The sequence below is a fragment of the Rhinoderma darwinii genome, chromosome 13, assembly GCF_050947455.1.
Source record: "Rhinoderma darwinii isolate aRhiDar2 chromosome 13, aRhiDar2.hap1, whole genome shotgun sequence".
Taxonomy (NCBI): domain Eukaryota; kingdom Metazoa; phylum Chordata; class Amphibia; order Anura; family Rhinodermatidae; genus Rhinoderma; species Rhinoderma darwinii.
The window spans coordinates 10,850,957-10,877,732 of record NC_134699.1 but is presented as its reverse complement, the minus strand read 5'-3'; the positions used below and the strand labels follow the sequence as shown (position 1 = coordinate 10,877,732).

The 26,776-nt window shown below is 42.8% G+C and overlaps 1 protein-coding gene and 1 long non-coding RNA gene across 5 annotated transcripts in view; one reads left to right on the top strand and one right to left on the bottom strand.

Annotated features, from left to right (window-relative positions):
- The window catches only part of LOC142665642 (uncharacterized), a 299,137-nt gene that overhangs the window by 135,820 nt on the left and 136,541 nt on the right, over positions 1-26,776 (bottom strand). The gene's annotated exons all lie outside the window — the stretch shown is intronic.
- CDH4 (cadherin 4) overlaps positions 1-26,776 on the top strand; it is a 537,863-nt gene that overhangs the window by 441,367 nt on the left and 69,720 nt on the right. For both annotated transcript variants that reach the window (XM_075845364.1, XM_075845363.1), the window contains exon 4: positions 7,387-7,575. In XM_075845364.1, coding sequence (XP_075701479.1) covers positions 7,387-7,575 — 189 coding nt within the window. The remainder of the gene's footprint in view (positions 1-7,386; positions 7,576-26,776) is intronic.

The window sequence follows — 26,776 nt, the reverse complement described above, 5'->3', positions numbered from 1 at the left end:
CAACTCTTCCTGTCCCCCGAGAATCAGTCCACACATCAGATTACCATAATTAAGTTGACGTCTTCCTAACTACATGTACCTGCAGCACAGTGTCCACATAGGATTAGACCTCCAATTACTCATGGGGAGGGGTCTGAGTCTTGGTGTCGTCTGAAATCTCATCTCTCAGAGATCTCCCATTATTTTATTAATTACCTTTTAAATGGGATTAAGGGCGTTCACATTACGTTATTAGTGCATTGATACAATAGTGTCCACAAGAGTCCAAAATATTCCTTGTTCTTAAGTTTGAGGGTGTCAGTATGCAGATGTAGCAGACCTCTGTGCACCTCCTATTATGACCATATGCAGAAATGAAATGATAAAATGAGTGAGATTCTTTGTCTGGAGCCAAAGATGTAAAGTGTCACACTCCTGTGTTGGGAAGGTGAAAATACAACTTTACTAATTCATAAAGTGCAGTATTCAGATGACAGAGCATTCTCTGCACTCAGCGCTGATAGCAGCAGGAGGAAGCTATAAGCCTCTCATCTGTTTTAAGCTCATTGCGTGCAGCCTCCTGTCAATGGGGCAGACCTGCTATAACATGGGGAACATAGATGTGACAGTCAGGACCCACTATGCTTGCTGTCAACGAGTAGCTGACAACTCTAATGTGCTGCACTACACATGTAGTGCCGTGTATTAGAATAGAATTCAGGGCCTCCTGCCCTAAAGTCCCCTAGTGGGAAAAAGTACAAAAAAAAATAAGTTAAAAATGTTGTGTAAAAATAAAAAGTTTTAAAAGTAATAAAAAGTAAAAATGCCCCTTTTTCCATTATCAGTCCTTTATTATTAATAACAATAAACAAATAAACTATACATAATTGGTATCGCCGCGTTCGTAACGGCCTGAACTACAGAAGTATTTCGTTATTTATCCCGCACGGTTAACGCCCTAAAAGAAAATAATAAAACTATACCAGAATCACAATTTTTTGGTCAATTCACCTCCCAAAAAATAGAATAAAAAGAGATCAAAAAGTCGCATGTACCTAAAAACTACAGTTCGTTACGCAAAAAAACAAGTCCTCACACGGCTTTCCTGATGGAAAAATAAAAAAAAGTTCTGGCTCTTAGAATCAGGCAACACAAAACGTAAATGATTTTTTATAAACAGTATTTTATTGTGCAAACACCATAAGACAAAAAAAACTATAAACATATGGTATCGCCGTAATATCGTATCGACTCGCAGAATGAAGTGAATGTCAATTACAGCGTGTGGTGAACGCTGTAAAAAAAAAAAAAGGTATAAAAAAAACAATAGTAGAATTGCTGTTTTAGTCACCACGCCTCTTAAAAATAGAATAAAAACTGATCAAAACGTCACATGCATCCCATGAAAACTACAGTGAGTTCCTCAAGGAGTCATTTCCAAAATGGGGGTCACTTTTAAGGTGTTTCCCCTGTACTGGTACCTCAGAAGCTCTGCAAATGAGACATGCCACCCAGAAACCAATCCAGCAAAATCTACATGGAGCCCTGCCACTTGTCCAACCAGCCGTTTATGACCACATATGAGGAATTGCCGTAAATCGGGAGAAATTGCTTTACAAATGTTGGGGTGCTTTTTCTCCTTTATTCCTTGTCAAAATTAAAAATTCGGACCTTTTATCGGAAAAATTTGATTTTCAATTGCACAGCCTAATTCCACAAATTCCAGCAAAAAAAAACCTGTGGGATCTAAATGCCCACTATACCCCTTAATAAGTTCCTTGAGGGGTATAATTTGCCAAATAGGGTCACTTTTTGGGGTTTTCCACTGTTTTGGCACCACAAGAGCTCTTCAAATCGGACATGGTGCGTAATAAAAAGGAGGCCTCAAAATCCAATCGGTGCTCCTTTGCTTCGGAGATCGGTGCTTCAGTCCTTTACCACGGTAGGGCCATATGTGGGAGATTTCTAAAAACTGCAGAATCTGGGCAATAAGTATTGAGTTGCGTCTCTCTGGTAAAACCTTCTGTTTTACAAAAAAAAAATGGAATAAAAAGGATTCCCCTCTACTTTGCTTTAAATTCCTGTGAAACACCTAAAGGCTTAATCAACTTTCTAAATGCTGTTTTGAATACTTTGAAGGGTCTAGTTTCTAAATTGGGGTGTTTTATGGGGGTTTCCAATATATAAGCCTCTCAAAGCAACTTCAGAACTGAACTGGTACCTAAAAACAAAAAGGCTTTTGAAATTTTATTCAAATAATGAGAAATTGCTGCTCATGTTCTAAGCCGTGTAACGTCCTAGAAAAAAAAATAAAGAATGTTCAAAAAATGATGCCAACATAAAGTAGGACATATGTGAACTAGTAACTATTTTGGGTGGTATAACCCTGTCTTACAAGCAGATGCATTTAAATTCAGAAAAATTCTATTTTTTTTCAAATTTTCTCTACATTTTGCTATTTTTCACAAATAAACACTGAATATATCAACCAAATTTTACCACTAACATAAAGCCCAATGTGTCACGAGAAAATCTCTGAATCGCTTGGAAAGGTTTAAACATTCTGAAGTTATTACCACATAAAGACATATATGTTAGATTTGAAAAATTGCCTCTGAGCCTTAAGGCCAAAACAGGGCTGCGTCCTTAAGGGGTTAAAATAAAGAGGTTTTCCTATGTTGTATGTGGGGCTGAGTTGCGCACTGGCACATGGCCTGGATTGTAGGTGTGTTGTGCAGGGAGAAGTTTAGAAGGGGCCGCTTCATTCTAGCAATCAATTTGGGTCTCAGGTGTCAGACCTCCATCTATTAGCGAGTGTCGTCATATCCTAGCAATATGTCACTTGCTTTAGTGGTAAAACCCTTTTAAATAGTCAGGGACTTGACACTACACGCTTGCTGCCAGGACAGGATGGTTGCCAACTAGTCCACTAGGGAGTGGATGCTATCCTACTAGGTCCCTAGAAAATGAAAGCCATAGGGGGAGAGTTCAGAGCAAGTTTTGCTATTGGGCATCCTTCTTTGGTTGGTTTGTACCTTCTTTTACTTTCAAGATATTGGAGGGCATATTGCAAAGAAATTCCTTTAATTCAGTGTCCGATAATTGGGCACTACAAATATTGAGGAGTTTTACAGGGTGAAAAGCACAAGACTGATCAAGGAACCGAAAATTTTTACAGATGGGTGTACGTTCTGTAGAAATAATCCGTAAATTATAGAACATGTCCTTTACTTGTCCGTAATTACGGCACGGACTCCCCATAGAAACATATGGGTGTTTACGTAATTTCGGATGTGCACCAGGTTTGCAGATGTTTCTCATCATTTGTGGCTTTCTTTTTGCGGATCCGTATATACGGATGCATTACGGACCATATTTGAGCATACCTTTCCGTATATGCGGGTAAGTTGCCAAGTGAGAACGGATCCGTATTTACGGATGGATGAAAATACTGTCTTGTGCATGGGGCCTTAGGTAGTGGTGGTATCAGATTTTATTTTGGCCGGTCTTCCCGATTCTCTACCCTTACAAATGTTTTAGATATTTCTATGACCATCCAATAATCCACAAAATCTAGTAGTCCAGCCCCATTGGACTTTATATTGTAATTACATTGTGCATTTATAAAGCTTTGTTCACATCTGCGTTGGGGTCCCGTTCTGACATTCTGTCTGAGCTTTCCGTCGGAATGGGACCCTGACTACGCTATTGATTGTCAAAACGACGGAACCCTTGCACAACTGAGACAAACGGAAACCATTGGGACCGGATCAGTCAACAATGAAATCAATAGTGATGGAAACTGAAAACTTTGGATTCGGTTTGTGTCAGTCAGGGTCCCGTTCTGACGGAACGTCTGAACAGGACCATGGCACAGATGTGAACGAAGCCTAACAAATGTAAATAGAAACTTCTCGCTAAAAGAAATCTAGTATGCAGGTGGTGTACACGGTCTGCAATCTCTATAGCATTTGCAGATTGGTCATCATCCCGCCAGATTTTTTTTAGTATGGGATCTATTTTTTGTAGCGTTAGAGTGATTAGTCAATTCAGTGCCGACTCCAGCAGGAAAGCAGCCTCCAGTGGTGGCCTAACGTCGCAATCTACTGGTCCCCACTTAGTGGTATACTGCGAGCTTTTATGGGGGCTGTCACTGCTTTAGTTACTGCTGATCACTCCCTTTTCCTTTTCTGCATAAGCCCAAAATACCGCAAGAGCCAGTGCCAGACTGGGGTTCCTTGTGATTCTGAGGGTCCTTCCATCTATACCTGCTTTTAATGACTTCGTCATTTTGATGTTTATCATTGCACACAGCGTATACATCAATTAAGGGGGGAGTTACACGAGCGTGTGCGTTTTTGCGCACGCAAAAAACGCGGTGTTTTGCGTGCGCAAAAGGCACTTAACAGCTCCGTGTGTCATCACATATGATGCGTGGCTGCGTGATTTTCGAGCAGCCGCCATCATTATTACACTCTGTTTGGATGTTTGTAAACAGAAAAGCACGTGGTGCTTTTCTGTTAGCAAACATACTTTTTACTGCTGTTGCGCGAAACACGCGCATCCCACGGACGTGCTTCCGTGTGGCGCGCGTGATTTTCACGCACCCATTGACTTCAATGGGTGCGTGATGTGCGAGCAACGCACAAATATAGGACATGTCGTGCGTTTCACGCAGCAGACTCACCCTGCATGAAAATCACAGACTGTCTGCACGGCCCCATAGACTAACATAGGTCCGTGCGAGGCGCACGAAAATCACGCGCGTTGTACGGACGTATTACACGTTCGTGTAAATAAGCCCTAAGTCTAATATGGTATTTGTGGTATTTGGTATAGGAAATAGACCCTTGTGGCAAGTGATTGGGGGTTGTCTTCTGCTGGACCCATGCGGCCCAATATTGTGTCAGGGCCTGGGCCTACAGAGGATCCTCTGGTTGGCCAGTCAAACCCTACATGGGGCATAGCTGACACGAGCGGAGTACGATATAATCACAAAGAATTACTGGAATTAATTCATTAAGAATAGTATTACATCCCTAACATCAACCCGGACTGTGAATGATGGTTGTGTATACTATATAGATCTTCTCTGGAGACTCCAAATTAAAGATTCAATTAGAGAGTCGCCAAATAAGATTATTTTTGTTTTTAAGATGAAAAGGACCAGACAATCTACAAGAATTATTCAGAACACAATATTTATTTAGGTAGGGTCTCTGTTATGGAGCAATGTCCTCTAGTTCATTCCCGAGTTCTGTAAATGGCGTAAACAACAATGTCCGCTCACATAAAATGATGCCTGTGTCATGGTCTTGCTCGAAAAAAAAAAAATCAATGAAGAAATAAAACAAGTCACCGGGGCTGAAGCCGGGAGAGGTTGTTCCAGGATTGATTGCCATCTGCAGAAAACAGATTGTGTAACTTTTTAGGTCCTTTATGCTCCCATCTAAAGCATCGCGCCCGGCTGCGAGACAGTAACGGTTTATTCCATCTCTATCTATAGACAAGCAAAAAATTCTGCTCTACCTTGAATTACTTTTTTTAAAAATCTTTTTATAAATAAAAGCCAAATGATATGCTAGGAACAATGGCAGACACAATTGTGCATCAGCTTTTTGTTTGTTATCGACAAGTCGAAATCTTCAAAGGACGACGTGCTCATTCTCTGCGTCTGTGTGCTTAACCCTTTATACCACCAAGAAAAGGAGGTTTACCTAAAAGAATTTTAGATTTGATACAGATGTTAAGCTGTAGGCTGACTTCATACCTGGGATATCGTGGTCTGCAACCTGTGGCTCTCCAGCTAAGGTGAAATCCCCATCATGCCCTGAAATTATGGATATTCAAATAGGCCAGAACTCAAATTTTTCATAAAATTAGCATTTACCTACATTCAATCAATAGTCCAGAAAACAGTCCCAAGAATTCCAGTTTTCTACAATCACGCTTGAGTTGTCTTTTTTTGGCAATCTTTTTGTTGGACTGTTTCCCTAAATTTTAACTGATTATAGGGTGGCGTGCTCTTGATCAGCTGTAAACTGTGGGGGAATCTGGCATAATGTGTTCAATTCCCTTGCAGCGCCACCACAGGAGAAATTAGGGATTACATGGACATCAATGAGCTGTTCATGTAATCCACGGACATGCTGGGTCCTCCAGTGACAGACATTCCCTGATGAAGGTCCCAAATGAGGGACTGCCCTCTATTAACTCAGAATGCACTAAAAGAGTATTTAAAAATTGGTTTTCTAAACCAGACGACACCCTTTAAGTCTGAGCTGCCTCTTCTGTTAAAATAATAATACATTTCTTCTACAGTGTCTTCTTAGTTGGATTGTTTTCTAAAAAAAGGTGGGTGACCAATAATATAGCGGTCATTGCATCTCAAACAAGGGTTGACATCCAGATTTCTTAGACCCCTGAAAGGTAAATTTAGCTCATTATGAAGGAATTGATGTGTTGGGGATGTATTGCAACTGCAGGGGCAATGCTACTCAATGAATATATATTTTAAGTATATTCATATTGTGTGCTATATTTGACAATCTCCCCATTGGCATCTTCCACTGTTAATGGCTGCCAGTTCTGCATGTGACCGAGGCAGTGGGGCACCCCGGGGTGTACTTGCCTTAGAGGGAGGTCCTACCACTGCTATGAGGCACAGAGCAGGAGATTCCCAATGCAAATTGAGAAATTAGCACCTGGAGAAACAGAATTTCCACGCTGTGCTGCCACTTTTGTCTTTGTTAGAACCAACAGAATTGCAGTCTGCAGCATTGCTGATCTGAGGACAGTATGGGCATACATGGAAGGAGGGGGGGTAGTATAGATGACATAAGAAGGATGTGCCTGTGGAATAGGTGGAGGCTGAGAGTTGTAGAAATGGCCTGCACTTAGAACAACTACATAGAGCATCTTACTCTCTCTCTGGAGGACCCGGCACATGTTCGTCAAATGGACGGCCCATTGAATTAAATGAGAACTGTGTAATATTTAATTTCCCCTGTGGGGGAGCTGAAGGGAAATTACATACTTTCTGCCAGGTTCCCCTGCAGAGGTCACCCTGAGTTCAGCTTATCGACCCAAAAAACTATTGTCTGAAGTGAACATGCCCTTTAAGATAGTTATTAATGCAAATAATTACAGAGCCCAAAAACAAAAGATTAACAACACAAAAAAAAATAACGCCACCTTGTTGACTGTTTCCCCATGCTATGTACAGTATACGGCATCTGGATTATATGGATATCTACAAAAAAGTCTTTATTTCTGCTGATTCCCAAAGCCCTAATTAATTTCTATCAATTAGATGAAACTGATACATTTATCTGCTGATATTTAGCACTAATTCTATATATTTTCTTTTCCCTTTTCTCTCTTCCAAAAACGACATGAAATCAACAGTCCCATCAGCATGAGCGAGGCAAACGGGACCGTCCAGCCGAGCATCCTCCGACCCAGAGTGGTACTCTGTTACCATGGAGACAACATCGTGATGCTAATGGTCTGAGAAGACAGAAGAGAGACTGGGTGATTCCTCCAGTCAATGTACCAGAGAATTCGAGGGGGCCGTTTCCTGAACAGCTGGTGCGAGTAAGTGTCACCAAATTCCCAGCAAATGCTGGACCATTACATATCTCAATGCAGCAGAACACAAGCCAGGAATAGACTCCTCCACATCCCCTGTAAAGGCCCATAATAACCAAATTAGCACTGAAGTCCCTAAACTAGAAGATGATAGATAGGTATGCCATATCTTGCTGAAGGGGATCAAGCCAACTTTATACAGGCTACAAGCAGTTCTGCATAGGATTTCCAAGCTTGTTCAGATTTGTCAAACTTTAAAACTTTACTTACGCCTTCAAAACTCTTTCTGACCTTGTCTGTGTCTACAAGGAAACCAATCCAAAGTGAGTGAAAACTTAGGTTCATCCAGACTTTTGCCCAATTGTAATAAGTGTATGATGAAAAGTTCTACAACGTTCTAATATAAGTTATGTTTCAATTCCTCATTATGTTAAAGCTCTTTGTTTGCTGTCAGTGAATAGGAACATTCATGATTATATTTAGAGGTTGAAACCTGCCATAGTGCTGCTGACAGCTGAGGTTTTCTGTCAATGTAGCAGTCTATGCAATCTAATATTAACTAAATACAGAAGCACAGATAGGTTTGGAGACTAGGCTCACATAATTATTAAAGTACTGTAGAGTAGTGATTTTTATACCTTTTCTTCATTAAATTAAGCAAAAATATACAAAAAGAATTCCTGGAAAACCTTGATAATACTCCCAGGAAGAACGTTCCTCCATTCTCTAGTATGTTTACGACTCCCCAAATGTCACTAGATACAGCTTCAGACTTACGGCGGTCCTGCTATGGTAAATTACTCACTGCTTTTCTGCACTCCTCCCAGCAATAGGATGCTGCTTGTATCTTAGTAAAGTGTAATGGTGCGCCCTCTAGTGGTAGTAAATAAATATAGCAACAGTTGGTGAAATCTATTTCTCCTTATAAAACCTAATCTATGTATGTTGTGGAATTGCTCCATGTTATCAGTCACTTCAGACAGGGAAGAGGCTGACTGTAATGTTTTGCAATAGGATGACTGACAGGAAGTGCAGAATAATCCCATGTGAGGCGTTCTAGTCACAGGTTAGAACTGTTACAGTATGTGCTATATGAATAGTGTAAATTAGGTTTACGAGCTGATAACGCATGCAGTATACCAGGGGGTACAATATAGCATGTCAGAAGAGTTTCCATTATCTTTTCCCCTACACCTTCCCCTTATACTCCCTATATTCCAAAGGGGGTTTGTGTGTGTGTGGGGGGGGGGGGGGGTCCTTACATATATAAAACCAATATACAGGGACTTTCAGCTGAAAACAATTATAGCTGTCATATAACGTGTTCTACTTCACAACGTTCCACGACTATTACATTATCACAAAATAGTTAAAACAAAAAGGGTGCTTTGTCACTTCAGCTGTCAGTTTTTTTAGGAGTACGCATTATATCGGATGGCCGACCATGCGGCATCCAAAAAAGTAGAGTGGAGCTGCGACTTCATTCTAGCGATCGGCGGGGGTCACAGCAGTCAGACCCAGTGATATGCCATCAATGTCGTCAGTATGAGGAGAAAACTAGAGCCCCTGGGGAACATGCAGAATACATACACATATAGACCTGATCACATTCAAACCCAAGACCCGAGAGCTGCAAGTCAATGGTGGTGTCTCCAACTAAAATGCATCATCATACTAGAGTGGAATTTATAATATAACGATCGTCACAGTTGCACCCTAAGGCTACATTGCACACGTTGAATATTTTGCTGGGGAAAATACGCTGCAAAACCGCAAGAAATTGGCAGAAAAACAAACACCTAAAGGTGCCGTTTTCACATTTTGCTGTGTAACTTGCGTCGTTTTCATACTGCGGGTTTTGCTGCATATTTCTGCAGAACTAGAGGTATAAAATTTGCATGCGGGATAAATTAACATGCTGCGGTTTCGAAAATACGCACAGCGGGTCAATTTTCGTCCAGAAAAATACTGCAGCGAGGATATGAGATTCCTTGGAATCTCATTGACTATGCTGGTCCTGTATTACGCTGCGGTTTTGCCACATGCAAAACCGCACGTAATACGCATCGTGTGCATTGAACCTAATAGTTGCGACAAATGACCTCGTATGAAGTTGAGACACATTGGCAGCACAAGTTTCCATCCATCTCCAGAAGTTCTGCCATACCTACCAGAACAACAACTCTCAGTATCAATTACAAAGCTCCCATAATGCCATCTATTCTATTGAATTATTATACACAGCAGCTTCATAATTGAAATTCAGCCTCAGGAACGTGCCCTTGTCTATGTTGATATCATCTATAGCAATAGGTCACTGTGTGTTGGGGTCCCCCATGTACAGGAAAAGAGCCGGACTCACTCCTCTAATGTAATATCCTTGACCCAGCTCACCAGTTTATACTTGTTCTGCAGTTTACTATGTATAATAAACAGGCAGATGTGCACAACACGTTAATGGAGGCAACACAAGGAAAGGGTTTGTGGCTTTCATGCTCGATCAGTGAAGGGATGATAAGTGGACACGATTTGACAGAATCACACCCTAGACATTGTGCAAGTGACACTGTTCATTACATGCAATGAGCACTTTAATAATCCAGAACAGACCGTGCTACAGGACTGATTTTCTGTCATTATCTACCCGCATTTCCTTGCATCAACAAGACCATGGCAAAGGCACAGGCGAGCGGCAGATCGCTCCACGTTACCCCCACCAGCACTGCCTACCTGTTAGTGTCTGGAGCCCCTACTGCTAAAGGAGCATATTAAGCGGCCAGCTATAGTAACCACCCGCAGGGTCTAAACTCTGATGTTTTCTTGGCCCTGGCTTATTTGTCACCAACCCAGTCAGGTCTTTGACCCACATGTGGCCTCCCGCGGCGAGGTCAGGAAGAGGAGCTCTGTGTGAGCCGAAATATAATCAGTTCACGGGCTGCTCTTAATGGTCTGGAAAGGGAAGCAAGACAAGAAAATATGTCTATTTCCCATCATCTGATCTTAAGCCTAGATTCCAGCAACTGACACCCGGAGGGAAGGAGGGAGGATCGGACATGGCCAGCGGCTGACAGCTGGGTGTTACATGGAAGTACAGCTAAAGTATCACATCTCAACTAAGGCAGAAGCAGCGTGAAAGACCCCAGTATAAAGGGGTTCACTGAATCACCACTAAAAGCTGTCACTTAATGCATTATAGAAAACAAGATATTGATAAACAAAAAACTCCTAGATTCAGGGAAGAAGCTGAATAGTTATATTTGTATTTCTTAAGTGGGCCTATGGTCGTGCAAATGCTCATTCATTGACTGATCTGATAGTTTATGCAGCCCCAAAAAATGGTGACTAGTCAGCAGCACATCTCTCTGTGGAATCCGGGAATGTGCTGCCAACATAATGGAAATGTATGGGGACGAACAATCGTAGTAAGGATCACTCCTCCCCATACATAACCAATTATTGCTTGTGAAAGGAGCAAACGAGCGCCGATCCCAGAGCTGTCTTGTTAATCGGTGCTCCTTTTTCACGGCCAATATTGGCCCATGTAAAAAAATATATATATATAGCGCCGATCGATCGTTTATCGGAGCCAGTTTGCTCCTTTCACAAGGAGATAGTATGGTACCGGCGCTCGTTACTCCGATCGCTCATCCCCATACAGTTCTATCATGTTGGGGCAGTTATTGGGAACGAGCGTTCTGTGAACGTTTTTTTTCCTGATAATTGACCAGTGTAAAAGACTGAAGTGATCAAATAATCTACTGATGCGGCAATGCCCAATTAGCGCTCCCAGCAAGAGGATATGACAGAAATGGAGCAGACAAAGCGTATCCCCCTACAGTGATGTCACTATTGTTATAAAACGGTGTCCATCAAGATATAGTATCAGAACAAAGAGAAGATCCCTAAACTAAAAGACCCTTTTACACGGAGCAATGATTCGGTGCCCAGGGCAAAGATCAGCCAATGAATTGTTCATCGGTTGATCGGAATCTTGTGTGGCTAAAAAAAATGATTGCTAGTCGGCAGCACACGTCACAGAGATGTGCGGCCGACATGGTGCAAATGAATGGGGTCGAGCAATAGTAGTAACGATAGTTCGACCCCATACTATAAGACCATCGCTCCATATAGCTGTATTGACGATTGGCGCTTACTTTAAAAGTGGTAAACACGGGCAATATTTCCAGGGCTGATGATCGGCACACGAGCGCCCATACAAACATTTGTCCTGATCATTGGCGTGAGTAGACTTGGCTGCAAACAGCCGGCAATACGCAAATGCTCATTTGTCGGCTGTTTGCATCTCTTATGCCGATATAAATATAGTAGTTTGCCGGCGGCACGTCTCCGTGTATAAACAGTCCTTTTAATGATCGTTCGTTGCTCCATGTAAATGGAGCAAACAAGCACCAATCGACATGCTGTTTTTGTTGATGGGCACTCGTTTCCACCAGTCTCTGTCATCCGCAAGTGTTGTAGTTGATTGCAAGCTACTGTTCCCTGTTATCAGCCATGTCAAGCGGGGGAGAGACTGACTGTAGCGTTCTTCAATGGACCAACTGACAGCAAGCCTAGAATTACCCCTGTCCCCATAATTACTAATTTATGTCACATATATATCCACTTTTGAGAACCTCGAGACATTTACATACACAGGTGTGAATTACATTAGCAGCTTGTCTTATAACGCTGCATGTTTATAAGCTGTCGACTTCAGGTTGGAATCACAGATACAAGAGTTAACCCCTCGTGGAGGGAGTTTCAGCCCCGTAGCCTCCTCTTTGCAGGCCTCTATCATCCTCTAGGTAATGATTCTTCCCCCACGCAATGTAATATCAGATTCCCTAGATTACAATTCCCCTCACTCGTTCCTTCCGCGAGCCCATGATTGACATTTCTAATCCCGGCTCTGCGGCACACAATGTAAATTGCAGTCCCAGCATAATTTCGGATTCCTTTCTACGCTGCAACGAGGCCTTCCTAGTAATTATACGTATTGTATTGATACCGAATCCTGCCCTGGGGGAATATATATACTGTCCTTGCCGGTGCCTGGAAGAAATCAGTCACTTAACGTCCCGGCTGTCTAATGCTATGCGATTACATCAGTCAGAGGAAATGTGGAAACTTTTATTGCTAAGATAGACTATTTCCTCTCCACTTCCCTCTCTTCATCTTGGTCATACTTATAGGGATTATTTTATGTCAGGGACAATTCCACGGCCATCTCTGCTGCAGCCGCAGATCCCCTCCCCCTCAACTCCTCATCTATGTATTAATGCAGCAGGGCAGATCTCAGAGACTCGCTGTAAAATGCCTAGATAATTTGCTGGAGAACATTTCAGTTAGAATATATTAATATTTTAGATTTCCCTCATTAATTTGATAACTGAAGATTTAATTTGGTGTCGGGGTGGTCAGCATCTTGTTTGATGTATCTGTCATTGACTCGTCAGTTGAATGGCAAATGTGGAAATGGCAGGATGAGGTCAACAACCTTTTCACCGCCATGCTGTGTCATTGAAGAGGTTCGCCTGTAGTTTCCTCACAGTCAGACAAGTTCACTCCAGGTGAATACAAGAAATATTATCTCTGTTTTTATGGTCTCCGAGTATTGGTATAAGATCTGAATTCTAGATTAGATCTGGGGTGCACAGCCATTTCGGCTCCAGGGGCCTCATTATCAAATAGTACCAATTCCAAGGACCCCCCAAAAAACTTGAAGGGGTATTCCCATCTCAGACTTCTATGTCATATCAACAGTTTGCCATAAATATCTTGATAGGTGGGGGTTCTACTTCTGGGACACCCCCCCCCCTATCAGGAGAAAGGGGGTTCTGTAATCCAGAGAAGAGCAGACGAGGTGGCCAAATATGTGGCAGCTATATGTTAGGCAAATTCTGAATATATTTTTTAATTCCTTACCATTTTCAACTTCTTGCTTCTTTTGAATGGGAACATTCCGAGGCTGAAAACCCGTCCTGATAATGTCCAGGGTAAGAATTCTTGTACAATGCAACGAGCCCAACACCTGTTTCAGTTGAACATGACCAAGGCAGATTTTTAGCCTCTAGATGTTTCCATTCACAAACAGCAAGCAGAGAAGCTTAAAATGGTGCGCAAAAAGGATATTAGAAAAAAGCAGAACTTCTCATTAGCTTGGGATTTAGGACTCATGCACACCGATTATGGGCACGGCCGGCGGCGGATAGCCACCCGCATTCTCAGCCCATTCTCCCATACAAAGTATGGAAGCACGGTCTGCAAAAAGCAAGAGATAGGATATGTCCTATCTTTTGCGGAGGCTTTCTACGGCCCGGACACCTTCCGGCAAATATACGGCAAGGTGTCCGTAGTCAATTGAAGTGAATTGGTCCGTAATTGCAGGCCGTAATTACGGACAAATTCTACGGTCGTGTGCATAGGGCCTTTAGATGAAAAAATAAAATCCCTTTAACCTTAGATTCTTTTACTAATAGATGAAGTTTAACATCTCTCCTCCAAAGTCAACAACGGGGTGTAGACCAAAGTGCAAGGGTAGACCAGGGTTCCGCACATCTAAAATAGGGCTCTGATCAGCTGGATAAACACTGACCAGCCACCTCCCAGATGCTACATACATGTGTCCTCCCCTACCTCCGACATCAGCAGAGATGTTTGAGTTTTATTACCCATGGTCTTTATGAGGCTAGGGCCTGTTCACATCACCGTTCGCTTTCCGTTCAGGGGTTCCTTCGGAGGTTTCTGTCCTGGAACCCCACAACGGAAACCACAGCTTCCGTTTGCATCACCATTGATATCAATGGTGATGGAAACACTGCTAATGGTTTCAGTTACCATGAATAACAGGTGTCCCCAAAAACCATAGTCTAAATGTATGCACATGCTCTGTTTAGCTGGAGGGCGACCCATCAGAATACTGTCCTTTAGTGTTGCCTGTTTACCCCAGACAAACACTGTGTAAACAAAGTTGGAGATGTGGAGATCATGATACAAGACAATTATATTAGTCCTCTAAGGAGGTAAAATGCTTTTTTATATATTCAATGTCTTGTTTGGAGGATGCAAACGACGGGAACATTTATTAAGACTGGCGTTTCATACACCGGTCTTAATACAAAGAAATGTTGGAGTAAGATGTGACACATTTATTAAGAGGCGAACGACTTAACAAATGCGTTGCATCTTTCAGCCGGGTTGTGCATGACTGGCACAACGACCGTGGTTATGTGCTATACATTCCCTCCCCCCCCCCGTAGGCCACAAAATAAAAAAACATACCTCATTGCTCCTCTTCTGCCCCTTCTTGTCCCCTCAGTATTCCAGTGCGGCTCATGCACGGTCCTGAAGTTGCCCGGTGTCAGCACATTCTAGGAGTGGCATCATGCTGAGGTGACCCAGAGTTTAGAAGGAGGACCACAATTTTTTATTTAACTGTCCAATGGGAGGGGTGGGTAGTCAGGTCAGGGGTGAACAAGGTAAGAGGTCCACAGAGTGAAATATAGGGGCTGGCATAGATTTCCACTATAATTTACACAGGTTCTCTGGCGTAAATTATAATAAATTTGTCAGGCTGCTGTGGCCCTGTCCCCTTTTCACAAAAGTGGTGAGGGCGGTGTAAAAAAGGCCAAGAGACTTTTGGGCCATTTGGCGACTTTTCCACGCCAGAATACTGAAGATTTTTCAGCTTATTAGACCCTCAGGCCACCTTAACGCTCAGAATATCATCATCAGTCAATCTAATTCAAATAAATATTTCTACAAGAAGCAGCTCTCCTAATATGCCTGTAGTAGAATAAACATACTATCTCAGGGAGAATATATTGGGACTTTGGCAGGGTATTTATGGATATGATCACCAGGGGGCGCTGTTTTCAATCACTGTGCAGGTTTGGTTCTGCCTTTTATGTAATGCAAATAATGTGTTTTTCCCACTTTAACAATAAAATCCTTCACCTTCTATTTAAGCCAAATAAAATTTGCCGTCAATAATTTCAGCGTAGGATCCGCTGGTAAAACAATGACGACATAGTTGCTGCCCAGCATTGGGTTTGCGAATTGCACATCTCCCCAACACTGGGTAGCAGACTCCGTTCTGGCTATAGATAACTGTTACAAATCCAATTTTTTCCGTATTAACTCCCGTCGGGTGTCTGTGCATTTAATTTCCTGCTTAGCTTGGAGTTGATTGGATGGCGTGCAGATAAGACGCTCTCCTCCGGCTGCCTGGAACAACAGGATGTGCTTGTACATCGCTTTCATTTTATTACTGCATTTAATGTTTTAAAGACGCATCTCACATCTGCCCCCGTGCGTAATCGTCCTGTCAGCTCACTTTGCTGATGAGCGATTTTCTAGATCTGGGATTTGATACTACGCGGGTTGTGCGATTTGTTTACAGAAGGAAGCAGTTTCGCCTGTTCACCAAATCCGGCATCTGGTGTTGCCAGTTTCTAGCTCTTTTTTTTAAGCAGAAAATTTGCTCATTTGGAAAAACATTTAAGGGTTTGTGTAACTGTCAACTGGTAGAAATTGGGCATGTGTTATAGCAATGTGCGCCCATCCAACGTCCTGAGACTTGCACAGGAACATTGGATTAGTTTAGTGGAGTCTTTTAGGGGTCGGTTCCTGTGATGGGGAAGTTTATTTAGTAATAGACTACAATAACCATAGAAACAAATCGGAAATAAAATACATTGTATAATATATAGAGGACCTGTCCCTTCATGTGGGAGAGGAACCTTATAGGTACCAGGGACCTGGTGCGACTTCTACATCTGCACCCCCAATAGCTATGGTCCTTATTATCCCTGTTATGTTTCCCTCCCAATATTAGAGAAATCCCCTACCCTATTCAACATGATCAAATGTACACAGCGGGGTACAAGATGGAAGATTGGGAGGAGGGTCAAGGGGCCTTATTTTACTATACGGGGCCCACATATGCCAAATGCCAGCCCTGACTAGAGGTCTTTCTTGTGGGGGGGGGGGGGTACAACTTTTTGTCTGGGTGTTTTAAGGGTCCTGTATGGTGCTCAAGGACCATCAATATAAATGATATTTTTTTAATGACCTCAGATACCTGCCATAAGTTGTGCTTCAGCCGTGCTCGATGAGATTTTTGCATCAAGATTGCTTCCTGTGCAGCCTCCTCCATGACTGATATTTAACGTCTCCTAACCCATTAAAAGGTTATTCCCGAATTAGACATTTATGGCATAATGTCTGATAGATCTGGGTCCCTGCTCTGGGAACCGCACCTATACCAAGAACGGTGATTACTAGACCCCCACTTCTCCTGGTATGGTGGATCCCAGGGCAGGGACTAGTGGAAAGGGGGCCACGCATACACGCGGCTCTCAACATTCTGTTGTATGGGCGCTACGAGACAGCCGAGCATCGCTCGGGTGTTTTCATATCACAATGTTTGTATAGCGGCAACATTTTCCCCAGTGCTGTGCAGACATTCACACCAGTCAGTGTCCCATTTGTGTCCCATAATCTAATGTCCCTATTTCTCACACACTATGGTGAGAACATACAAATTGCATACGGCTTCGGACCCAGGACCCCGGTGCTGCAAGTGAACAGCGTTAACCACTGAGCCACTTATTATTTCAGCATTGCTCTTCTTGAAGACTGAACAGCGGGGATGAGCTTACGCCTTCATAATTATCTGTACTATAAAGAATACATTGCAGCAGCAGATTACAGATGCATCTGGCCCAGGGTGAGACAGTCAGAATAATGTATTCTGGAAATCTCCAGTGCTGCCCTTAACCCCCTTTTTCTGCAATGTGTTGGGTGAAAAGCCAGTGCAGATCTATTGCCCCCTCCCCGCTCTCGCTGCCAGCAAGGATTCAGGGAGATTATAGTGGGCTGCTGAGAAGAAGAGAAGCAGTAGACAGAATCCCAGACAGTCAGGCTTAAAACCGCAAGATCTCGAACTTCACACACATCACTGACGTCTCCTGCAGCTTCCCACATGATGACGAGCAGGACAAGTTGTTCTGGCGGAGGGCTCAGGCACCATATGCTGCTACTTCAACAAACTTCTATCAGATGTGAGATGGATTTACAGTATGTTTATTCTGTAATGCACAACGCCAGCACTACAGCAGTGGGGACAATTCCTGCACCATCTATTATCAGGACAGGCTACAGTAATCTAGACAAAAAGTCATTTATACAGGTGTAACATCTACCACATGTACCAGGTCTAGGTCTTGCCGGTTATTACCCACAAGTCTAAAAGTTAGTCGCTGCCAATCACGAGATTCTCCTCCTAGATGTATTTGTAAGCCGGTAAGGACGCAGCCAATTTCTTTTTAGGCTTTACCTCAATTTTTACTATTTTTCTGTGGCTGTATGATTGTTTGCTTTTTGTAGGCAGAGATTTTTTACATGTACGTTAGGCTTAGTTCACATTAGCGTTAATATAAATTTACCTCTCTTCCGTCAGAGGATCCATCCATTAAACAGAAAGCAATAGTTCTGTTAGAATTACCGTTGATTTCAATGGTAATTCTTTTGTTTGTCGCTTTACGTTTGTTTCCGTTCGCTAGATTTTTGTTTTTTTGAACAGAAACAAAAGTGCAGTCCGCAGAACTTTTGTTTCAGCGAAAAAAACAAACGTAAACCTAGCGAACGGAAAGCAACAAACAAAAGAATTATCATTGAAATCAACGGTAATTCTAACAGAACTATTGCTTTCTGTTTAATGTATCGATCCTGTATTCCTCTGACGGAAAAGAGGTAAACCCATAACAACGCTAGTGTGAAAGAAGCCCTAGTGATTAATTTTTTTGGGGGGGGAGGGGGGGTGAGAGTTACGCCATTCACCAGATGCGGAATTTAATGCATGCACCACAGGTTTTGCATAGGGTGAAATTCGTGGCAAATCCTCGCGTAACACAAATCTGCAGCGGGAGAAACTCTGCAACATTTGGACGTAGTGTAAGGTCGCAGCCAATTTTACCTCCCTAAAGCAATCATTTTATATTTCCGTCGACATAGCCGTATGGGGGCTTGTATTTTGTGGGACGAGTTGTCGTTTGTAACACTATTTATTGTACATAGTGTTTTCTTCATTCTTCCTGTGCCTTTTCCGGAACGTGGGAAAAAGGTAGTCGTTCACTGTTCCGGTTACATGCTCTGAAGGGTCTGGAGTGGATGACCTTATAATAGCCAACCGTAACCCATTCAAGCATCGTTATCCGGTTCTGATAAATACCACTTCTTAGCTGAGGAAACATGGAGCTATACTGCAATAATGGGATATTAACTAGTTTCCCGATATTTATACAGCACGGACTTATCCTGCAGTCCAGTACAGAGAATATACACTGTACACATTCACATTAGTAGCTTTCTGTTACTTGCATTCATTTTTTTTCGCTGATATCTCGCCCAGTTTGGAATTTTTATCAAATTTGTGCCCTAAAAATATAATGGTTCCCTCTCTAGAACTGCATATAAAAGAATATGTACTTTTCATCCGGCTCTTGGTTGGATCTTTAAGGACTTGACTGTTTTGGAAATCTCCGTATGCCTTGAATTATCCCCTTTATGATAACTGGTTGTGGAGAATTGTATCTATATGGAAATAAAGAAGAACACTCGGCACTCAATCACCATGGCTTCTTAGAATAATTTGGGCTCCAGTTTTTTTTCTATTTTTCCATTAAAGGAGCCTTTAATTTTGAGGTAATTGCCTATTTCAACAGACAAAAGGTGTTGTGAATGCGAGTCATTTCAGCTTCTGATTAGCCGGTCTCTGCAGCTGGCGGCATGTCTGCAAGTCACAGAGAAAAGCTTTGGAGCATTTTATTAAAACTGCTAAGAGACTCTATGAACATACTACTGCAAGAGCCGTGTTCACACCTGCAGGGAAGGAAAGGACTCCATACATGAACAGCAGCAGTGGTAGAACAGAGAGGGATCGTAGCTGCACATAGATGGGAGGAGGGAGGAGGTGGTTACCGGAGCATAAGTGGAGGGGAGGAAGAATGATTACACCTGCAGATAGAAGAGGATGGGTCACACCTACAAAGGAAAAGAGCACATATTTTCAGAGGAAAATGAGGTGGGATCATATCTATACAGTAGAAGTGGGAGGAGGAAAGATCACACCTGTACAAAAGGAGGGATCATATGTATACAGGAGAGGGATCATACCTGTACAAAAGGAGGGATCATATGTATACAGGAGAGGGATCACACCTGTACAAAAGGAGGGATCATATGTATACAGGAGAGGGATCACACCTGTACAAAAGGAGGGATCATATGTATACAGGAGAGGGATCACACCTGTACAAAAGGAGGGATCATATGTATACAGGAGAGGGATCACACCTGTACAGTGGAGGGAGGATGGATCAGACCTTTACAACGGAGGGATCATATGTATACAAAAGGGAGGGATCACACCAGTACAGGGGACGGAGGATGGATCAGACCTGTACCAAACAGAGGGATCATATGTATACAAAAGGGAGGGATCACACCAGTACGGAGGATGGATCAGACCTGTACCAAACAGAGGGATCATATGTATACAAAAGGGAGGGATCACACCAGTACAGAGGAGGGAGGATGGATCAGACCTGTACCAAACAGAGGGATCATATCTATACCTAAGAAAGGGATCGCACCTGTACAAAAAAGGGATCATCACACCAGTACAGAGGAGGGAGGATTGATTTCATCTGTATATAAGGGAGATCATATCTATATCGGAGAGAGGGATCGCACCAGTACGGAGGACAGAAGAGAATGGATCACATCTCGTACAAGTAGGGATCACTTCTGTGTAGAGGAGTTAGTGGGATTTTACCTGCACACAGGAGCGAAAATTAATCATACCTGCACAGATGAGGGATCACATCTGCACGGAAGGAAGAGTATTATATGTGTGCAGTTAATGGATCACACCTGCACAGATGGGAGATACATCCTACCTGCATAGACAGAATAGAAAGAATGACACCTTTGCAGAGGGAAGAGGAAGGATCTCATCTGCAGAGTTGAGTACCAAAAAAAAGGAACATGCAAAAAAAAAAAAAATGGTCCAGCAGAGTATTGTAGATAGAACAGAGGCCACATCAACTCCACCAGTGCTGAGGCGGCAGAGAATGATCTTGTAAGGAGCCGCCTGCAGTGCTATATCCCACTCCTGTCCATCATGTACACAAGCTGTGAATGTTCATGAGGCCTTGCTCTTCAGCAGCTGATCATCTCTGCTCTGACACAATATCATGTTACCAGACCCCATTGCCTTCTGACTGTTCATTTTGACACTATAATCACCCAATTTATTATAATGAGAAAGAATAATTTGAAGAATTCCGTCATCATTCTACTCTCTGCTAAAAGGTACAAATTTATGCTGCTGACCAAGCGATTGAGTGCTGTGCCCGCGCCTACGGAGACCGCCACATAGAAAGCATCACCCAGGCAGCGACAGACTGTGCACAAATAATTCTACATTTCAGTTTTAGAAAATGGCATTACTGGACTCTTTAGGGCCCTAGTGCCACTCTAGTCTCTTCTCTTCGAGGCTAGTTGTAATAAGCAGACGACCCATGAATGTATTGTGATGATTACAGGATCAATGTGATGTATTTTTAAGGATAATTTCATCTACAAATATCATCAGTAAGAAAGCCAATATTTGCCCCAGAAACGTGTCTGTCTAAGTTTTATTATTATGACCTTAGAATAGGTTTTAAGCTTCTTTAAGACGAAGTAGCAGATTTCTGGCTTTGTGTCTTGTCAAACAACCGTTCTGGTGGGGAAATGGCAATAGAAGCAGAAATCTATTCCGCTATTTGACACAAAACTACAATTCATTGTGAAAAAACCGAGCCATCATCTGCTGAGAAGGTGGTAGGAACGCAAGGCGTTATGGCAGTGCCTCGTCCTCATGATTAGCTGCTCAGAGTAGATCCTGAGACTTTCAGTGGGCTCAGGATCATCAATCTGATGTCCATGGGAATGTCAGATATCCTCATGGGTTCGATACTTGGGGATACCTTAATATACTGACTTGGATTTTTCCAGGCCTTTTCATTGAGATAAACCGTGTCACTGTCAACCACTCACCTCCAACCTTTTTAGACTACAGCATGGACATTCAGCATATTAATTGCTTATCTGATGGAGGTCTATGGCCAGCTTTAAGTAAAACTATCCCAAAGAGGGTCAGGTATTGCTGGATGTTTTTTTAAAAAAAAAAAAAGACTCACAGGTACATGAGCTAATATGTATGTTTAAATGGAATAGAAAGCTTTATTGCCAGCTATGGACAGTCTCAGAATAAAACATCCAAAATTTATACATTGGAAAATGGAAAAATAACAAAACGGGCCAAGCATATCAGAAAGGCAACGCATTAGACAAGCACATGTAATACAATCAATTCAAAGATGACTAAACTTTGAAAAAACATTTGACGTGTCGTAAGTTTTGAACGGTGGGGGTCCGAGCACTGAGAACCCCAGCGATTGCTAAACCAGTAGTGCTCGGGCGAGCGCGGTGATCGGCTTTCTTTAGCGCAGTGTACAGGCTCAATAGAAAGTTTGAGTCCGCACACCGCTCGCTCTGCTTTTTCGAGGAAATCCGATCAGAAACCAAGCGGCACAACGCTCACCCGAGCACTGCTGCCGCTTCGTTTTAGCGATCAGTGAGGGTCTCCGTGTTCAGACGCCCACTGATCAAAAGTTTTTTCAAAGTTTACCCTTTAATAGACCATTATCTGATTTTCTAATCAAATGAAATTATTTTGTCCCCATTCATTTATCACATCAGATCTGTTGGTGCTCCGCAAAAATACCCTTGAGTTCCCTTTACACTGGCAAATACTAAAACACAATTTAAAGAGGCTCTGTCACCAGATTTTGCAACCCCTATCTGCTATTGCAGCAGATCGGCGCTGCAATGTAGATTACAGTAACGTTTTTATTTTTAAAAAACGAGCATTTTTGGCCAAGTTATGACCATTTTTGTAATTATGCAAATGAGGCTTGCAAAAGTCCAAGTGGGTGTGTTTAAAAGTAAAAGTCCAAGTGGGCGTGTATTAGGTGCGTACATCGGGGCGTTTTTAATACTTTTACTAGCTGGGCGCTGTGAAGAGAAGTAACATCCTCTTCTCTTCAGAACGCCCAGCTTGTGACAGTGCAGATCTGTGACGTCACTCACAGGTCCTGCATCGTGACGGCCACATCGGCAGCAGAGGCTACAGTTGATTCTGCAGCAGCATCAGCGTTTGCAGGTAAGATCGACTTACCTGCAAACGCTGATGCTGCTGCAGAATCAACTGTAGCCTCTGGTGCCGATGTGGCCGTCACGATGCAGGACCTGTGAGTGACGTCACAGATCTGCACTGTCACAAGCTGGGCGTTCTGAAGAGAAGAGGATGTTACTTCTCATCAGAGCGCCCAGCTAGTGAAAGTATTAAAAACGCCCCGATGTACGCACATAATACACGCCCACTTGGACTTTTACTTTTAAACACACCCACTTGGACTTTTGCAAGCCTCATTTGCATAACTACAAAAATGGTCATAACTTGGCCAAAAATGCTCGTTTTTTTAAAATAAAAACGTTACTGTAATCTACATTGCAGCGCCTATCTGCTGCAATAGCAGATAGGGGTTGCAAAATCTGGTGACAGAGCCTCTTTAAGTGGACGCTCTGGGGACAGAACCACTGTCCAAAGTTCAATTTTTCATTGAGCTTCTTCAATAGGGATTTCTTCAGACTCCCTGATAATTATTCTGTGGCAGTGAGGAAGCACCCAAGTGTCTAACAGGTCCCAGTCTCACCCCCAGAGGTGACCATGCTGGATCTCTACACTCTTCAGAAGACCTGTATGACCACCTTCTATAAAGTAAAGTGTGGATAGTATTGCTGACGAGCCACTAACACCCCCTGTATTTTCTTGCACGTGGACACTAGACTCCAGTGCTAAATTAGAGACAAGTGGGTAAATACAAATATTTTTCAGACGTGATGAGCGTTGGGGGTACAGGAAGTCCTGCAAAAGGAATGGGTTTCATGGATTTACCTGTACGCACTATTCTCTTCATTTATCTGGATCATGACCTATTCCTTCATACATACAGTATCCAACACTGATCCTAGAATTTGCAGCCAACATGCAGATCAGATGTGCCGTTAGCCATATGGTCAGCCATAAAGAGGGAGACTACACAAAGTTGCACGCCAATTGCAGTCTCAATGCAACTATAATGGTTTCCTATGGGGGGGGGAGGGGTAACCTGCAAGCAACTTTGTGACTATTCCAAAAATTATCACCGTGATGGTTGCTCGGTCGCTTCCTTCCGTAGGGAGCAAATGAAGTTGTGCTGCGACCACCATTCATCTGCAGTAAGGCCATGTCCTAAAGGAAAAACCTTTGAGAAATAGCGGAGAACTTTGATTGCAGTCCACATTGTTATACGAGGCGAGCGGCAGCCACTTTTTGAAACGAGATTTGAGTATGAAATTGGTATATGCTTTCCAGAGCGCAATCAAATGAGTGCAATTAAGAAAATTCATTATATAGCTTACATTTTTCAAGGTGTCAATTTCCACCGCTGAGGCCTCCCTCAGGGCAATTCTTTTTGAAATGATGAAGAATAGAAGTGATTAATTAATCTTTTTAATTGCGCTGACCTACTGCTGTTCTGTCACTTCTCCGCCTCTAGAGCCACTGGTTCGGGGGGGGGCCCTGTTTTGTTTTCTCTACGCTTTGACACTTGGTTACAGTTAATAAATGAATGTTTCTTCTTGTAGTGTGGTGGTAGTGCAGGCATGTGCTAGCCCTTATGTTGTCTCGTGTCATACGTGACCTCAGCATGGGGGCTGGGGACTTCCACACAGCAGTTGTACAAATGTTAATAAATCAGTGGAGGCTGGTAGGATGGCGTCTTCTCAAAGGTGAGGATTGAAACAAAACATTGTGGAGATTTACTAAGAAAAATGCACCAGAATGTGAATAAGCGGAATCCTAAAATGTCGTGGCCATGTGATAATCACACTGGTGCATGGTTCGGTACAATAGATATCATGAGCCGAGTACCAGTATGTCATTTTGTTAGGATGTGCTGACCAACTTTTTATGTTTTGAGCCAAGCAACAGTGTGATCACCACATGACCAGGACAGATTTTTATCCCCTGGATGGAAACCCTGTTCAGCCGCTGTGTGTTGCTGCTGAATGAGGTTTTCTGACCATGAAAAACGTTATATGGTCGTGAGTTACGTAAACAGCGTAACTCGCTGAGCTACGCTGGTTCCTTAACTCTAATAGTAGTGAATAGCAGTTACAGAAGCAGCGTAGCTTGCGAGCTACGCGGTTTCCGTGACTACCATTAAGTTCTATGAGACTTACATAAACAGCGTAGCTCCGTGAGTTACGCTGTTTACGTAACTCACGACCATATAACGTTTTTCATGATCAGAAAACCTCATTCAGCAGCAACACACAGCGGCTGAACAGGGTTTAGGGGGCTCCGTTCTGGAGATAGGTGCGGGTCCCAGAGCTGGGACCTGCATCTATCTGACATTTATGACATAGCTTGAGAAAGACCCTCCACTTGTCACGGGTCGAAACGTTGCCACTTTTTACTGGATGTTTGACCAATAAAAGAACATATTGATTGAAATTTGGGAGACGTGTGCTGCTGTTTAACCACGCTTTTTCTGAGGATATCCTCTGGATGTGTCAAACGTCTCTTATGGGAAAACCCCTTTAAGGCCGAATTCAGACCGTGCTACGTGTCTGTGTGACGGCCGTTAAAACGGCCGTCAAAACAATGGCCGTCACACGGACGCATGTATTACATTTGAGCCGTTCACACGGCTGTTTCAACTGACATTTTCGAAGGGTCAGTTGAAAAATAGAACGTGCCCTATTTTCAGATCCGTCTATAGATTCATATGTATGGGGAGCCATGAAAACCGGACCCGCACAGGGGCAACTCGAACGTGTAAAAGTGCAGTTTTTCATGTCTGAGCTTCCCCACGTTCGTCTGAATTCAAAATTAGGCATAGGCTCCATGCACACGAACATATTTTTGCCGCCGCAAGTCATCCGCAAATCTGTGGGTGAATTGCGGCCCCATTCGTTTCAATGGGCCCATGCACACGACCGTGGTTTTCACGGTCCGTGCATTGCCCGGGAGCCTAGACCGCAAAAAGAACGGACATGTCGCGGCCCAGGCTCGTTGAAATTAATGCACACGGCCATGTGCAGGGCCCGAGGGTGACACGTCCGAGTTGCAAATCACAACCCATGCAGACCACTGAGATCGTGTACATGAGGCCTTAACCAACCATATAAAATGAAAAAGTTTCATTAATTATTTCTTAAGTCATTAATAGTTTTACCTTACAACATTGTCTCAAATGATACTGTAAATTCTTAATTTCATTGCATAGCACTAAAGGGAACATTAGACACATTATTATCATTATTATTATTAATAATAACTGTATCCAGAGCATATCCTTAGCGCAGTGTAAGTAACAATAATATAAAGAGAAGTGTTACAATTATAATGGTGGGGTTTGGCTATTACAGTACTGAGTGCTGGATTCCAGCTGTGTGTATAGAGAGCAATGTATATACAATGTGCAGTGACAGTACAGACTACATGGGAGTGAACATGTGTTATGGATATGGATACCGGGGTACAGGCAGGTTCAGGGGAGACCTGTGCTCAGACAATACTCAAGCTTTCATTGCAGAGAATAAGCCCTGTACACGGTATATTCATGGTTTGGCAGTGACGCACCACCTGGGGAGATGGAATAGCATTGGTGTGTTTCCTGCTAGAGAAGAATAACATTAACATTAGACGCACTGTATGTGCTCACTGTGGGATGTCTGGCTGTGCATATAAAGGATGTGAGACCAGAAATCCTCACTAAACTATACTCCAATTCAGATCAGTTTGACAGTCTATTCCCTCGTAAACCCTAAACTATTATTTTTAATCATTGCAGTCATATTACATAATATAAGATTTGCAGGAGAAAGCATTTGCAATGGGGCCCCCAAAATATGGGGGAGGGAGGCAAAGCTTCCTCCCCCCACTATGAGACCTGCAGAGCCATAAGTAGCAGAGAGGAGGTGACAGATAGTATTGTACTGTGCTAATTGTATATTGCTGTGATCACGCTACATGGAGCAATCTCAT